The sequence below is a fragment of the Ursus americanus genome, chromosome 13 (assembly GCF_024610735.1).
Source record: "Ursus americanus isolate L20-20 chromosome 13, mUrsAme1.1.p, whole genome shotgun sequence".
NCBI classification, from domain to species: domain Eukaryota; kingdom Metazoa; phylum Chordata; class Mammalia; order Carnivora; family Ursidae; genus Ursus; species Ursus americanus.
Genome location: NC_142139.1, coordinates 15,863,435 through 15,879,140, shown reverse-complemented (window position 1 = coordinate 15,879,140; position 15,706 = coordinate 15,863,435). Strand labels below are relative to the sequence as shown.

Sequence of the window (15,706 nt, the reverse complement as noted above, 5' to 3'; positions counted from 1 at the left end):
TTTATAAAATGGCCAACATGCGGCAGCAGCTACTAATCTGCACATACCCATTTCTTTGAATAGTCTATAAGTTTATCCATAAACTTGTCTAAATAACAATGTATTTCTTTACTAAAAAGCACACAGTGATTGCGGTATAAATACAATAGAGGAATTCCTCAAACTTTTTAGTTTGACAGTATCCATTATTACTGGTATTTGCCTAATAAGGTTCATTTTTGCTCCCTTAATTATGTAATTTCCCCAATGAGAACACAATAAATTAGTAGTGGACCTTCGTAAAGGAGTCAGCAATTTTATTACTGGTTTCAGTGGTGGAAATATATATTACCTTGCCCTTTCCATTCGTTTAAGAGGAGGTCTTCCAGAAGCAGAAATGCTTTTTGAACGGCTATAACTTGGTTTGTAACCCAAACCCCACTTATCCTTTAGAGAAGCAGCCTAATGAAATGGGAGAGGAAGAGTAACTTTAGACAGTTGCTTATTGTCATAATATCTGACTACAGATAAAATATTCTATTTAACAAAATAGTATGTTTCCCCCAGGTCAATCACATGTTACTTTAAATTTGACTTTAAATGTCACTCAACAGTATAGATGGATCAAAGCAGAGTAGGACTCAGCTACTCTTTAGGCCTAATGTCAATTAGAACAGCTGTACAACGGAAATATGATTTACCATCTGGCCTGAGAAAAGAAAAAGATTGGGAGCAGGCATGAGGGGGTACAGAAATAAGGTGAGAAGAAACAATTAAAAAGAAGAGAAAGGCAAAAGAAAATGAGAATAAAAGGAAAGATTCTGGAAGAAAGCTGGGTGGGGGGAGGAGATGAAAGGGAGATCAGAGGAGAGCAGAAGGGGAGAGACAGAGAGGCTGGGGAGGCGGGACCATCGATCATCTCAAGGAGCACCCACGGGCACTCCTGCCATGGCAATCCATTATAGGAAAGAAAAGAAAGGGATGACCTCAACACTTTACTTGTCTCCAAATCCCTCTTCTCCAAATGTGTAGTTGGGGGCTAGATATTGAAAAGATGCCAAGACAACGGAGATGTGGAATGCAAGAGGACTGAGGAGGAAGTGAGGTGAGATACATACTAAGAACACTGCTAAAACTTTGAGAATTTCCCCAATTTTCTCTACCTAGTTTTATATTTAACAGTCAATTACCAAGTATAAACTACCTTATAAATAGTACATAAGCAGTATTTTAATTCTATTGTATGACTATCAGGTATATAGAAGCAAAAATTTTAAACACAGACTTATGCATTACAGATTATCACTATCCATTTTTTGCCATCAGAAGACAGTGATGAATAGCTTAAATTGGATTTTATCTGCAATTTGAATAAACAATTTAGAACAGTATTCAAACTAGGGTGCCTGGGAGTTTGGGCTGATCAAGAAAGTTCAAGCCAATGAACCCTGGATCCCTGCAACCTTTCCCCACTTCCTCTGGCCCTAGAAGCTCTGATTTAATGTTTTTTATGTATTAGGGTGCCACCAAAAAAGTAGAGGGTTCTGCTGATTATTTAAAAAAAAAAAAAAGTTAAGAACCTACCTTTTTTTAAAAAATTAGTTTTTCCACTAACAAGACCACCTTGAACCAAGGCAACCTACCTCCATTTGAATACATTTGAGAACTTTATTTCCTTAGAACTATATGTTTATAGTATATCTATCCACATATTTATTTCACTTGTTCAGCAATTGGACTAAATCCCAAAAAATGTGGTAGGACATGGGGTCAAAGATAAATAACTTGTTGTTTCAGAGACTCAAATTCTAGTTAGGACAACCAAACGTGCAAAGAAAAGAGAATGAAGTGCTGAGAGTACGTAGTGGCTGAGAGGTAAAGTCAGCTGTGGAAAATGGGACAGGAGTAGAATGGACATCTCAAAAGACTCATATTTGAGTTAGAGACTAAAAAGAAAGTATGGTTTTATGAAAGGGGGACAAAAGATGGTGTCTAAGGACAGACTGTAGAGTTCCACTGTTTGGGTTTAATATTGGCTCCACCGAGATTAATGGCTATATAACCTTGGTCAAATTTCTTGACTTCTCTCTGTCTCAGCTTCCTCATTTTTAAAATGGGGAAAATAATACAAGCTACCTTATATGGCTATTGTAAAGATTTAATGGGTTGTTAAATGTAAAGTGCTTTAAACAGTGTCTAGTACATAGTACATATGAGATGTATAAATCAAGTAAATGGAGAAAGAAAGAACTTAAGCATGGTCACAAAGTTTCATAAAGTAAAAAATAAAAGAATGGTCTACTCGAATAATAAAATTCTTTTTAAATGTTTACTCACTCGCATACTGGACCTCCGTAATTTCTTACGAACGTCTCTTCGAATATCATTCACTGCAACAGATTCTAACTGTTGATAACGTTGAATTTCCTGGTTTATGGTTCCTTCACTTGCACCTAATTTTCTGGATGCAAAACAAATATGACTATTAGTGTAAAGAGGTAACAGAGTAAGACTGAGTTTTATTTGCTCCTTTTTTCATTCTTTCACTTATTAGAATATCAAAGATTATATATGGATAGGCCAAAATCCTCCATAAAGTTAACACTCATACCTAGTAAACCATAAAAAAAAGCTCTCTAATATTTTAGGAAATGTCTCTTTCCCACTTCTGCATTAAAAGCCTCTATGACAATCTCATGAAACCTATAGACCCACTCTACAGAATAATGTACATGTAAAATTCTACATAAATTTAAGCCTCAGGTAAAATTTAAAGGGAAGAAGTATATTTTGCTTCAAGTCATTTTTAACCTGAGAGCAAAACTCAAACTGTAATGTAAGTCAACAGGAAAATGTGAATCACTGTACTATAATTAATTTACAGACCAATTTTTAGACAATACTTTTCACTGTACAAAATGCACATACTTGTCTAGAGTCCCCGAATGCAAAAACCACACACACAGGTGGTGTATGAAGATTAGAAAAGATGAGGCATGACTATCACCTTTTGGGAAAACAAAAATTTCAAAGTTTGACAAGAAGGATATTTAGTCTTCTAGAGCAAGTATTATTTAATCTATGCAGCAGCAAAAGAAAAAGAAAAAAATTACCACCACCTGCTGCCCCCTCTCTACTCACCCTGTATACATTTAGTTCTAGAGAACTGCTAATACAAGCAGGCAAAAAAAAGCATGAACTTTGAATTCAAACACCCCCAAGTTCAAATTCCACTTTTTTAATCTCTCTGAGCCAGTTTTCTCATCTATGAAGTTTGGATAATACCATCTAATCTCACAGAAATCTTGTGAGGATTACACTGAAATAACATGTCAGATTCACAATTGGTACTTAACAAGTGCTAAATTTGTTTCCTGCCTTAAAAATCTACATTTCACACATGTGTTGTAATGAGCACTGGGTGTTATACGCAACTAATGAATCGTTGAACATTACATCAAAAACTAATGATGTACTATATGTTGGCTAACTGAACAAAAAAATTACATTCCAGAAATATCAATGTTAGCATTGTTAACACACATTAACTCATATGTTAACATACACATGTGAAGGTATGTATAGGTGTATGTATATACATGTGCAGAGATATGTATATGTGATACACAGTAAGTCATAAACTGCCCAGAAATGGGGAATTGTGATGAGTGCTGGACCAGAACTTCATGCCTAACTTCATCACTAATGGATGTATGATCTCAGGAAAGTTATCAAACTTTATTGGACCTTGGTGATCTCACTTATAAATTAAAGAGGTTGTACTGGCCCAAATCCAGTTTTCTCCATATTTAAAATTCTATGATTCTATTATTTAAAAATATTACATTAAAAATCATTACACATACTTAAGATCATCTATTACTTTGGCCTGTTCATTCAGTTCTCTGATATCCACTATACGCTTCATAATTTTTCTTCCTCTAAGTTCTCCTGGCTGGCTGCAAGATGCTCCTTGTCTTCGATAATCTACAGCTTCCTGAAAAATCAAAAGCATGTCTGTCAATACCACCCTCAGGTCACACAGCAAATCTATACTATCACAAAAATAACACCTTAAATCAAAGGAAGCATGCAAGAATCAAAGCCATCTATATCAAGTAAGATGATTGGAATTCTCTAGTGATTCAAATCCCTTCATTTTCACAAGGAATCTACATGGTTGCTACCTACGTTTCCCCATGAGTGAGCTCTGCATGCTTTCAAATGGGACTGGCTAGACTCAGGGGAGCCCCACATCTCTGGGTCACAAAGATACTCTGCAGGAACAGAATAGCGCTGATTTGGGGGCGTCAGGCCTAGCAGGTGATTTACAAGTCGCTGCCCAAAGGTGAGCTTGTGGCCATCTCCACTTACTGAACTTCCATCTGAACTCTAAATGATAAACAGTAACATTAATTTTTTGAAAATTTCTTTTCAAGAACAAGACTATTTCATGAAACGATAGTTAAAAGATACTTTAAAATTTTTAAACCAATACCAGAACAAAAGCAGACCTACCAAATAATTTATACTATAAAATATACAATATAGAGGGAAACACATCTTTTTAAATGTATACTTTATTTTGTGTGCATGCACTTTGCTTTTGAGATGCATTTTTAACACCTTTATTGAGATCTACTCCATCCGCCATAAAATTCACCCATTTAAAATGTACAATTCAATGGTTTTGAGAATATTCACAAAGTTGTACGACTGTCACCACAATCTGTTTAGAACGTTTTCACCACTCCCCACACCCAAATGAAACCTCATAACTAACAGCAGTCTCTCTCCATTCCCCATCCCCAACTCTTCCAGCCCTCAGCAACCACTAATATACTGTCGGTCTCTACAGGTTTGCTGGCACTTTGCTTTTAACATTAGTACATTACCTGTAGGTTAAGGTGCAAATTTGTTGACAGTTATTATGAAAACTATCAATGATAAAGACAATATTATAAAATTAAAAAACAACATCATAAAATATAGACACAGGGAACCACCACTCTCTTCCTTCCTCTACAATTATCAACTACAATATAATAAATAACGTTAAGTCAATCTTTTTCCCTGTCTCAGGGTAAAGCCCAGTCCAGGAAAGTCTAACAGTTGAGTTTACTTACAGTGTGGATAGTGGGAGACATAGTATCAACTTCATCCTCATCTGACAGGTCAGCTATGTTCACTGAATTTAGATCGGCAATGTCATCTATGTCCTCCTCTCCTGTCAGTGTCGTAAGGGTATTGCCCAGAGCATTAAGTCTTTTGCCAATGTTAGGATCCATGTGGACATCGATCCCACACATTTTCCACAAAACATTGAGTGTCCATGTTCCAGCACTACTACTTTCTGTTTAAATAAAGAAGTGGCATTTTTGGTAAGTCTTGAGTACAGAAATTTAAATCAATCTATATTTAAGGAATAAAAAGAATGATGATGGCCTTGTGTAACAACTAATCTCTCTCACAGCTAGGTCTGGGATTGATTTCCCTTTGCAGAGTGTGCATCTCTTGTTTCCTCTGTGCAGCACCCTTCTTTCTCCTGTGTACTATGGATTCCCTCTTCTCCCCACTCCCAAATTCCCATGGCTGTAGTGAGAATTGCCATGACCCTCACTCATTAGCCAGAATCAGATAAGTAGGCCAGGTTAGGGTCAAAGTTCGAAAACTAAAAACCTTCCCTGGACTTCAGAAAATAATGGTCCCTCTCTAATGACTGAGGGTGAGGGAATGAGGCTCATGAGCTGTTGGCAGCCATATTTCCTGCCATGTGTAAGGAGGAGGTCAGCAGTATGAAGAAAATGAAGCAGCCAGAGAGGAGCAAAGAAAAAAGCCCTGATGGTGGCTGAAATCCTGGATCCAGGAGTTTCTGAGGGCCCCTGAATTGACGTGGTTCCTTAACTTCACTGAGCTAGCCATTCCTAAGTTTAACTGTGATCTGCATATATCCTTTTAATAAACTCCCCCTTTTGGTTTTGAGTGCGTTGTTGTCACTTATAAACCAAAGTCCTGACAAAGACTTTTATGTGACCTTTCTCCAAATATGTATGTTTACCTCAGTCATCACCCTTTCCTTCTAACATTACTCCTGGAAATTTCCTAACCTTTTCAGTTCTCTGTCAGTCGGACCAATGGCCTTGCTACTTTCTGAGACAATTTACTTAGGATGAGCACCAAGGCTAGGCTTGGGGAGGGTAACAGGAAATAGTAAGGAGAGAAAGGAAATCTACTAACTTTAATCAGCCTCTACTCCCACTGACATTTTAAGAGCCCTTAAATAAATATCTCCCTTTAGCTTACCCTTACTTTATACCAAGTAAAATCAATGAAAATTTACATTGTGCTATCATCTTAGTTAAGACAGGTTATTATAACTTTTAGAGTTATCTTGTAACCAGTTTCCTAAGACTTTTATCCTCACTAATCCTTGACTTTCTTGCTCACAAAAATTCAATGGCTTTCCCACTGTCCACCAAATTAAGTCCAGACTCCTTAATTTGAGATTTAATATTTTTCCCATATTATTTTTCACATAACTCTGTTCCACCCAGTCTGGACAATTTTAACTAGACACTGTTTTCATAGATAACTAATATTCTGTCTGCCCAAATTTTCTGACACATACCCATCCAGTTTTTGCTTCAAAAACAATTTTATCTGTCAAGTCCCTGTTCAAATGCTTGTTAAATATTAAAAGAAGCTATCTCAGAGGCACCTGGGTGGCTCAGTCGGTTAAGCATCTGCCTTTGGCTCAGGTCCTGATCCCAGGGTCCTGGGATTGAGACCACCATCGGCTCCCTGCTCTGCGGGGAGCCTGCTTCTCCCTCTGCCTCTGCCTCTCTCTCTTTCATGAATAAATAAATACAGTCTTTAAAAAAAAAAAAAAAAAAAAAGAAGCTTTCTCTGATCCTAGTATCCCTCCAAATTTGAAATTTTCTTCTCCCCTCAGATTTAAGTAGCAATCAGAATTTTATATTTTATTGAACTTACCACTTATTATAGCTGAGTCATACTATAGAGCCTTAACTACTTTAGAGTTTAAATAAATAAAGTATATCTTATTTGTCTTTGTCTTTCCCAAAACTTTTTGCAGTATATCAGCAGGTGTCTAATAAATAATTGTTAAATGAATAAAAATATGCTAATATTATTACAAAAATAGTTTTTAAAATCAGGGAATACCAGAATTAAAGACTCTCTTAATGTTAACATAAAGCTTATACATATGTGTGCATATACATGTATTTATATATGTATGTATAAAAAGGCAGAATTCTAATTCATATATGTAAAAAAGGTAATATTAGTCATGAACTTACCAGCAGCTGCTTGTCCTGTAGTCCTAGAACATACTTCATAGGTGCCATCTGGAACTACACCTGCACAAAAATCACCCCAAAAATAGTTTTCAATAAAATTATGCTTGTGATTAAATACTGTACTATAATGTTTCACCCAAAGATTATTATCTAAATGTAAATAGAATCACTAGCCTCTTTAGGCTTCACTCCCTAATCTGCAGAATGAAATAGCTACCTTAGATGACTAGTAATATTCCATATCTCAACATTTTCTATTTTATGCTTTTAAAAATTTAACTGCAGCTTTACCTTTACATTCCTCACATGACAATACCTGGCCAACTCTGAAACTAGTTTCTCGATGTGATGACAATTTGTTCCACCATGTGAATGGCACTTTGAGAATGCATATGATTTAAAAATAATTTTCTGTTAATAAGAACTTTCTCATTTAGGTGACAGACATGATTTATCAGCCCTGTCTTTTCATGGATCATTTTATGAGAAAAAAAATGACTGACTGCTATGATGTCAGTCTCATACAATTCATCTCCCAAGGTCATGGACCTATCCCTAGAACATATCTAACTTTGATTCTGAAATACTTAATACCACTTAATTTTAATCTGGTAACTTCAACTTCAAAGAAAGAGGTGAACTAAATCAACAATTTTAAACAGTAAAGGGACATACCATCTTTGAAACAACTTTTCAAAAAGTAAAGTCTAATGATGTGATTAAGAACTTTCTCAGTAATCCTTCATAGAAACCAAATTTCAATCTAAACCTGACAGTACATGAATCTTAAATGAAATGTCCTTTTGCAATTCATTCTGTATCCTAGGTTGGTAGTCAAATGTTACTCCAACCTGAGTTGCAGAAATACTTTAACTTATTTTGGGAGAAAGAGTCTAGTAAGTGACAATATGGTTATGTGGTTTTTAAAAGATAATGCCAATAACTTCAAAATCTAAATTATATTTTTGAACCATATGGTACCTGTGCTTCACACAGAAATTACAGAACATGAGAGAACTGGATCTTGTCTTAGGGTAGAAGATTGCCCAATTCACCTTTACAGTCATGGTTATAAATCAGAACAAAAGGAACTTAGATAACTCTTTCAAATCTAAGAATGCTAGAATGAAAAGCCCTGGGTGTTATATGTTACTAATGAACCACTGAACACTACATCAAAAACTAATGATGTACTATACAGTGGCTAACTGAACATAATAAAAAAAAATGTGAAAGTCTAAAAAAGAAAAGAAAAGAAAACCCTCTGAAATTTGAGTAACATAATGGAGGCCAAACGAAAGCTAGTAAATAAAAAAAAAAGGATAGAAAATTTTTAGGACTTTCAATCCCAAGAAGTGTCAGAGAATTTTTAAAAATTAAGCTTAAAAAATTGTATAAATTCATATATTACAGAGCCATGATAAATTAAAAAGGAATATTAAGATTTTTAGGAGTAGATCCAAATCCTCCAAGTGAGGAGAAGGGAATCAACCAGGCTCTTCCCTGTTGTGCCTATGGTCTCTGAGTCAGAAACAGAAGTCTGAGTTGGATCAACTGTTAGTCTGAATCCAGGACAGCAATTTTCCTGCTCTTTTGACCTAATGTTACCCACGTGTTAAAGCTTGGAGGCTTTCAAACTTCTCCTTCTTCTTTTTTTTCCCCCTTGCTACATTTTCAAACTTTTAATGGTTTATATAATTTTTACAAATAAATGTTAGTAAAGAGTCTGATCTTTTCTATCTACTTATATGGTCCTTTGAATTCTACTTACAGATTGTCCTTTCTAATTTTCACTGCATTTCCTAGAAAACATTATCACCCTATAGAGGCAATTCCACTGGGCCATCTTTTTTCTAGGGCCTGATTTTAAAATGATCTGTAAAAAAAAAAAAAAAAAAAAAAATCCTAGAGCATAACTCTACTGTTCCTTGTTTCTCTACCCTAATTCAAACCTTTTTGTCAAAAACATTTAATGTCATTTATATTCTATTTATTATTACTAATAAAAACTAATCTGCCCCTGTTATAATTTAGAATTCTTATATCAATAAAACAACTATTCAACTCCTCTGCTTCCTTTCCAAGACACCAAACAAAAAGCATGTCCTAAAAACAAGTCGTTTAGTGTCCTACAAAACCTAAAATAAACCATGATTAGCACGATTATCAGCATGTTAGTATTCTACTTAGTTGAAATAATATACACTGAGGTGCTGAGTTATTGTTCATATATATATATTTTTAAGATTTTATTTATTCATTCGACAGAGAGAGAGACAGCCAGCGAGAGAGGGAAAACAAGCAGGGGGAGTGGGAGAGGAAGAAGCAGGCTCCCAGTGGAAGAACCTGATGTGGGGCTCGATCCCAGAGCACTGGGATCACGCCCTGAGCCGAAGGCAGACGCTTAACGACTGCGCCACCCAGGCGCCCCTGTTCATATATTTTTAATATATGTTTTGATTTTGATTCAGAGGCATATTTCTCATGCATTTTCCCTTTATAATAAACTGTTAAAGAAATGGTATTCTCCCTTTGCTTCCAAGTATATTTATCCATTTTAATGATAATAAAAAAGGCAAAGATGTCATCTTACTACAAATTAGATTGAAATTTATTTTAAGAAAAAAACAGACAAAAGAGTTATAATGACTTTTAAAAATATATATAACAATAGTATAAAAGATTGTTTGTAAAGATTTCTGATGAAGGCTATTTTTGCTCTTGTGGATATTAGGCATAAGTACTTTGATATCAAGTCTTCTTAGTAACCCGAAGTATTTCACAGAAATCCCAGTATTTTACCTATGAATTATCTAAATGAGAAGCAGTCAAAACCAGAATTTCACCTATAATCTTATCTAAGTTTTAATTAAAATGGAATGCCAAAACTTCAATTTTTGATATAAAAATAATGAAAAGTTTTCTTGTTCTTTAAAGAAGACCCAGAATTGGAAAGAAGATTTTCTTCCAGTGGAGAAGGGAAAAAACTGCTTAAACAACAGCATACCACCTTTTGTAAAGTAAGTATTAATTTTGGTTTAGAGATTGGCTGAGGAATTTTAGCTCAAAACCTTTAATTCCACAAATATAGTTTTCCTTTATCAGAAGATTAATGATGATTTATTAACTCTGCTATAATATTTAATATATTAAAATAAAAATAAACCCATATACCTTCAAAACTGTATATAAACAGAGCTTTAGTTACGCCCAACCTTGAGTATTATAGAATCAGAGGAATTCACACAAGTTACACACTGTAACTTATAAATTTAGATACGTGAATATATTCATATCAATATTATTTTTTGGCTGGAATTCCTGTTCCTGGTTGTTCTGTCATACGATGAACTGGATCTTGCACATTTATTTCTTTGAAGATCCCCACAGAGCAAAGATGCTTTATCTGGTCATTCAGGAATCAATTACAGGAAAAAAATCAGGTAGTAAACGAATCTTCAACTGTTATACTATCAAGAAGAATGCCTACTTGGTTCACTTACCCAAACTATTGAAAGCTGCAGTTTTCCACAAATGTGACCTACCTTTAACTAGAAATAGCCCTTATTTCACAAAGTCCAATAACATTCCTACAGCTAAGCATCCTTTGATTTTACAAATGAAGACACCTTTTTTTTTTAATTAAAAAACTTCTAAACCTCATGAAGAAAATAAAAGACACTCACAGGCATTCATCACCAGATCACCACGAATTTCTGGTTTCCAGTCATCCCACGACGTCTCAAAGCCATCAGCAAAACGAATACAAAAGTTTTTGAAATGCCCTTTACTAACCAGAGATTCTGAAGAACAAGCAGTGATGAGAGTACTTTCAATGGTCAATACTAAAGCAGAACCAATGTCAAGGTCTCCAGTGTGATTAGACTGCAAAATATATTAAAAATAAGACAAAAGATAGAACGTTTTAAATTTGGAAATTCTCACAGGATGCACAGGAACAAAAATTTAGAAAAAGTCAAGACTAGAAATCATTAAAAAGCAGCTTAGAAAGATGCCTACTTTTAAAAATTAAATTGTTGAAGTGAATACATTTGCCATGTTCGTCTTTTTTTTTTTTTGTTATATTCAATTAGCCAACATATAGTACATCATCAGTTTTTGATGTAGTGTTCAACGATTCATTAGTTGTGTATAATACCCAGTGCTTACCACAACACATGCCCTCCTTAATACCCATCACCCCCCTCCCTTCCGTAACCCTCAGTTTGTTTCCCAGAGTCCAGTTTGTCTCCCTCTCTGATTTCTTCCCATTCAGTTTTCCCTCCCTTCCCCTGTGGTCCTCTGCACTATTCCTTATGCTCCATATATGAGTGAAACCATATGATAATTGTCTTCATCTTTTCTTTTTTAACTCACAAAAGGTAGGGGTGCCTGGGTGGCTGAATCGTTTAAGTGTCCGACTCTTGATTCCGGCGCAGGTCATGATCTCAGGGTCGTGGGATCGAGCCCCAGATGGTGCTCGGAGCTCAGTGGGGAGTGTGCTTGAGTTTCTCTTCCTCTCCCTTTGCTCCTTCCTGATGCATCTGCATGTGTTCTCTCTCTCAAATAAATAAATCTTGAAAAAAGCCCACAAAAGGTTAATTATCTAGTTTTTGGGGGGTTTTTTGTTTGTTTTGTTTTTAGAGAGAGAGAGAGAGCATGAGCAGGTGAGGGGGAGAGGGAGAGAATCTTAAGTGGGCTCTCCATTCAGTGTAGAGGCCCGGCAGGGATCCATATGAGGCTCCATGTGGGGTTTGATCTCACTACCCTGAGATCATGACCTTAGCTGAAAGCAACAGTCAGACACTTAACTGACTGAGCCACCCAGGTGCCCCTCATTATCTAGTTTTCTATCTCAAGCTTCTGTTTTAGCGGTGGCGAACATTCTCATTATGACAATCACCTATGATGTACATGGTTTTCCTAAGCTCTGTCCATAATGCCATTAAAAAATTACCATTCTTCAACTCCTGAGGCATAAATATACTACATGTTGGCAATCCTTGGCCCAGAGCTTTTCCTCACAATGTCTTGCTAAACAAATACCAAAAGATAAATTCATTTGACAACTGGTTACAGGTTAAGGTAAATTTTAACAGTAAAATAGACCCCTGCATTTGATATAATTGTAACTTCTTAGGCCTGATAGGGGTTTAGAGCCCTTTTTTGTCTCATACGCATGTTCATAAATTATGAAAATTCTTGCTTTATCTGCTATACATAACTTGGAAGTTTCATTACCATCAAATATTGCAGCTTAAATGCATTTTGAAATTCCCTACCCTATTTTAGATGAGGTTACTAAACATTATTAAACAGTATTCTTAAATGTTCTTTTGCTTCTATTTTGTTAAGTGTATGCCAAAGACTTACTTGCTAAAAAACAAAACAATAAGATTCTGAAAACTAAGCTGCTTATTTTTCAAGGTAGAAATAAATACTTATCAGATGGGTATCAATCTCAACACAATTCTGCAGCAGAGTGCTTCAGAGCAAAGTCTCATGAGATTCATATGTAATACACTGTGGATGAATAATGGCTGAAGGAATCCAATCTTACTTGCTGTTTACTAAACTCAAGTTATAAACTGTTAATCTGAAAAAATATTATATTCTATATACACAGAAATGGTTAGTAGAATGTTGTGCTCTTGATCTTGGACTATGATCTGATTTTTTTGTACCTGTGCTGTATTTGTGATGGGCAGGCATATTCCCAGATCATTCACAGTGAGCTGGAGGAAGAGAGTCCCAAAGGCCTGGGCTGATGTTTGCTGGATACCCGGTAGCATATCTACTACTTCCTTTGTAGCCATATGAATATCTTTATGTAAAGCCATTCGTTGTTCATTCCAGTTGTCATAGGCAGCCTTATAATTCAGCCAAAACAGCACAGCTTTTTATAATTAAGGCGGGGTGGAAAGAAAATTAAAATCAAAGCTGTAAAGCTAGAAGGCAAGTAAAACTCAGTAGCTGCAAAATCTGGTTGATTAATAAAAATTACTCCCACGAGAAAATAATAGCATTAGAATTAGAAAGGGTCTAAGAGGATATAGTCGATTTGACAAATGAAAGCAGGCAACTGCATAATGGCTGAAAGAAGGAAATAATCCAGGTCCATTTGTTCATTTAACAAATTATTTGTGAAATGTCTATTAGATGCTATGCACTAAGATTCAATAGAAATGAAATGAAAACAGAACATGGTTCCTGACCTTATACAGCTTACTGTTACTACTGTTAAAAATTCTTGAAGGAGAGGTACCTAACAGTAGGAGTATACACTAAAAAGATATGACCTAAAAGAGAGGCCAAGACATCTGAGTCTGTAACAAGAATGGAACCTTAAGGAAAACCTTCATTTAAAGCAGTGTACAGAAGAGGAGCCTAAAGAGGAGATAAAGATGACAGGCCTAGGGAAACAGAAGGAAAAGCAAGTGTCATTGACACAAAGAGTAGAAAGTACTTTAAGGAGCTGTTGAAAGCTGATGAGAGGTTAGTAAGACATCAAATGAAAAAAGTGCACAGAATTTAGCAAAAAAAAAAAAAAAAAAAAAAAAAGAAACCCACGTTATTCATAACACTGCCAAAAGAATAGTTTTCTAATGGACTTATCACCAGCCAATGCCTACCACCAATTTAAATCTTAAATGGCTTCATAAATGGTTCTTCATTACTTCTACAATTCCAACATATATGTCCAATATACATTAATTAGACCCTATCTATCTGTTCAGCCTTATTTCCCATTATTTTCTTTTATGAAAGCTGCTACATGTTTTAGACCTCTGCGTTAATATATATTGATTCATATTCTCTCTCATTTGGTAATTATTTATTTAGTTCTTACTATAAGCTAGGGACTGTTCCAGACCTTCAGGCACAAGGGTAAATAAGACTAGCCTCATTTCCTTGTCTCCCTGGTGAACTCTCAACTCCAAGTCAAATCTGAAGAATGTTTCGCCTCTAAGAAGCACAGGCGAAGTTAGAAGGTTCTTCAGATATGAGAACAGGTATCTCTAGCTCCTCTCTGTCGTGTACTTTGCTTTCTCCCACTGGACTGAGAGGTCCTTGAGCACAGGGATCCTGTTTCCTATATTCGTATTCCACTTCCAGATGGTAAATGTTTATAGAATAAATGAATAAAGACAGTGCCAAAACAAATGGGTGCAGTAGTTTTTGAAACCAAAAATTTAGTATTAGAATTAAAATTCTGAATCAGACATTCTATATATCCACGTAGAAAGCAAATGACTTTAAAAAGTAAAGTAACTTTAAAAACTGAAAGGAATAAGCAAAACACTTTTCTTGGATGCTCACATTTCAGATTTAGGAGACATTTAGCTGTCAAGCACTTACACTGGTAAACTAGAGATGATTTTTATCCAACATTGCCAAAACATTTCTAAATCCAACAAGATAGTGTTGATGCACTTTATCTTACCTCTATCAAAGGCCACAGGCTGTGCATAAACAATTGGTCTATTCAAGGTAATAAGTACAGCTTCCCTATCTGAAGAACCACTGATTTCTTCTCGGAGGGCATTTCTTAATCCGATTCTGGTTTTAAAATAGGCAACTTGATGAAAATCAGAACCAGCTTCCTCATAAACCTAAAATAGAATTAAAAGCTCAATAAAATCAGGGGCGCCTGGGTGGCACAGCGGTTAAGCGTCTGCCTTCGGCTCAGGGCGTGATCCCGGCATTATGGGATCGAACCCCACATCAGGCTCCTCCGAAATGAGCCTGCTTCTTCCTCTCCCACTCCCCCTGCTTGTGTTCCCTCTCTCGCTGGCTGTCTCTATCTCTGTCGAATAAATAAATAAAATATTTTAAAAAAAAAAGCTCAATAAAATCAAATAATGGAAAATGTCTTGATAAAAAACCTAAAAGTTTTAACCCCATTAATGGTATTATTCACCAAAAGAACTACCGTATATTTTTCTCAATTTTATTTGTCAATGATATATTCCTTATATTCTATACCATAAACACCTGAAATCAATATATAACATGAATGGGTAAACAGGAAGTAAATATGAAGTCATATGTAAAGTTTGTAGAAAAGCTAGGATGAGGTTCATATTCTTAATGTCAACATATTAATTGTTTCAAGATAGATTCTTTCTCTTCTCAACATGTGTTTCCATGTGGAAAAAATTACTGTTTTTTTAAAGATGGCAAGAAACTTTCCCTCATTTATTCCCCCATGTAACATTTAATATAGCCATTCTATTGAGAAAGTATGACTGGTATTCCTTTAATCAGTTCTTGAAATAAAGGAAGGAAAAAGGTTAAAATTTACATAATAATTTCTAGCAAAATAAAAACAATAACAAAAAATGCCCCAATGAGCTGTGAAAATTATATTTTTATAAAATAGAATCTGATTTATTGCTGTGTGT

General features: G+C 35.4%; 1 protein-coding gene across 9 annotated transcripts in view; it reads right to left on the bottom strand.

Moving 5' to 3' along the window:
• The window catches only part of BLTP1 (bridge-like lipid transfer protein family member 1), a 194,488-nt gene that overhangs the window by 36,113 nt on the left and 142,669 nt on the right, over positions 1 to 15,706 (bottom strand). For 7 of the 9 annotated variants that reach the window (XR_015726479.1, XM_045799043.2, XM_045799042.2 and 4 more), the window contains 9 exons: positions 14,746 to 14,914; positions 12,986 to 13,197; positions 10,988 to 11,186; positions 7,302 to 7,361; positions 5,106 to 5,332; positions 4,171 to 4,371; positions 3,846 to 3,976; positions 2,317 to 2,440; positions 332 to 441 (listed from right to left, as the gene is read on the bottom strand). Coding sequence is in view for 8 of the 9 variants with exons in the window: in XM_045799043.2 (XP_045654999.2) it covers positions 332 to 441; positions 2,317 to 2,440; positions 3,846 to 3,976; positions 4,171 to 4,371; positions 5,106 to 5,332; positions 7,302 to 7,361; positions 10,988 to 11,186; positions 12,986 to 13,197; positions 14,746 to 14,914 (1,433 nt within the window). In the remaining variant the exon portion in view is untranslated. The remainder of the gene's footprint in view (positions 1 to 331; positions 442 to 2,316; positions 2,441 to 3,845; positions 3,977 to 4,170; positions 4,372 to 5,105; positions 5,333 to 7,301; positions 7,362 to 10,987; positions 11,187 to 12,985; positions 13,198 to 14,745; positions 14,915 to 15,706) is intronic. The other 2 variants (XM_045799048.2, XM_045799049.2) reach the window with 1 other exon arrangement.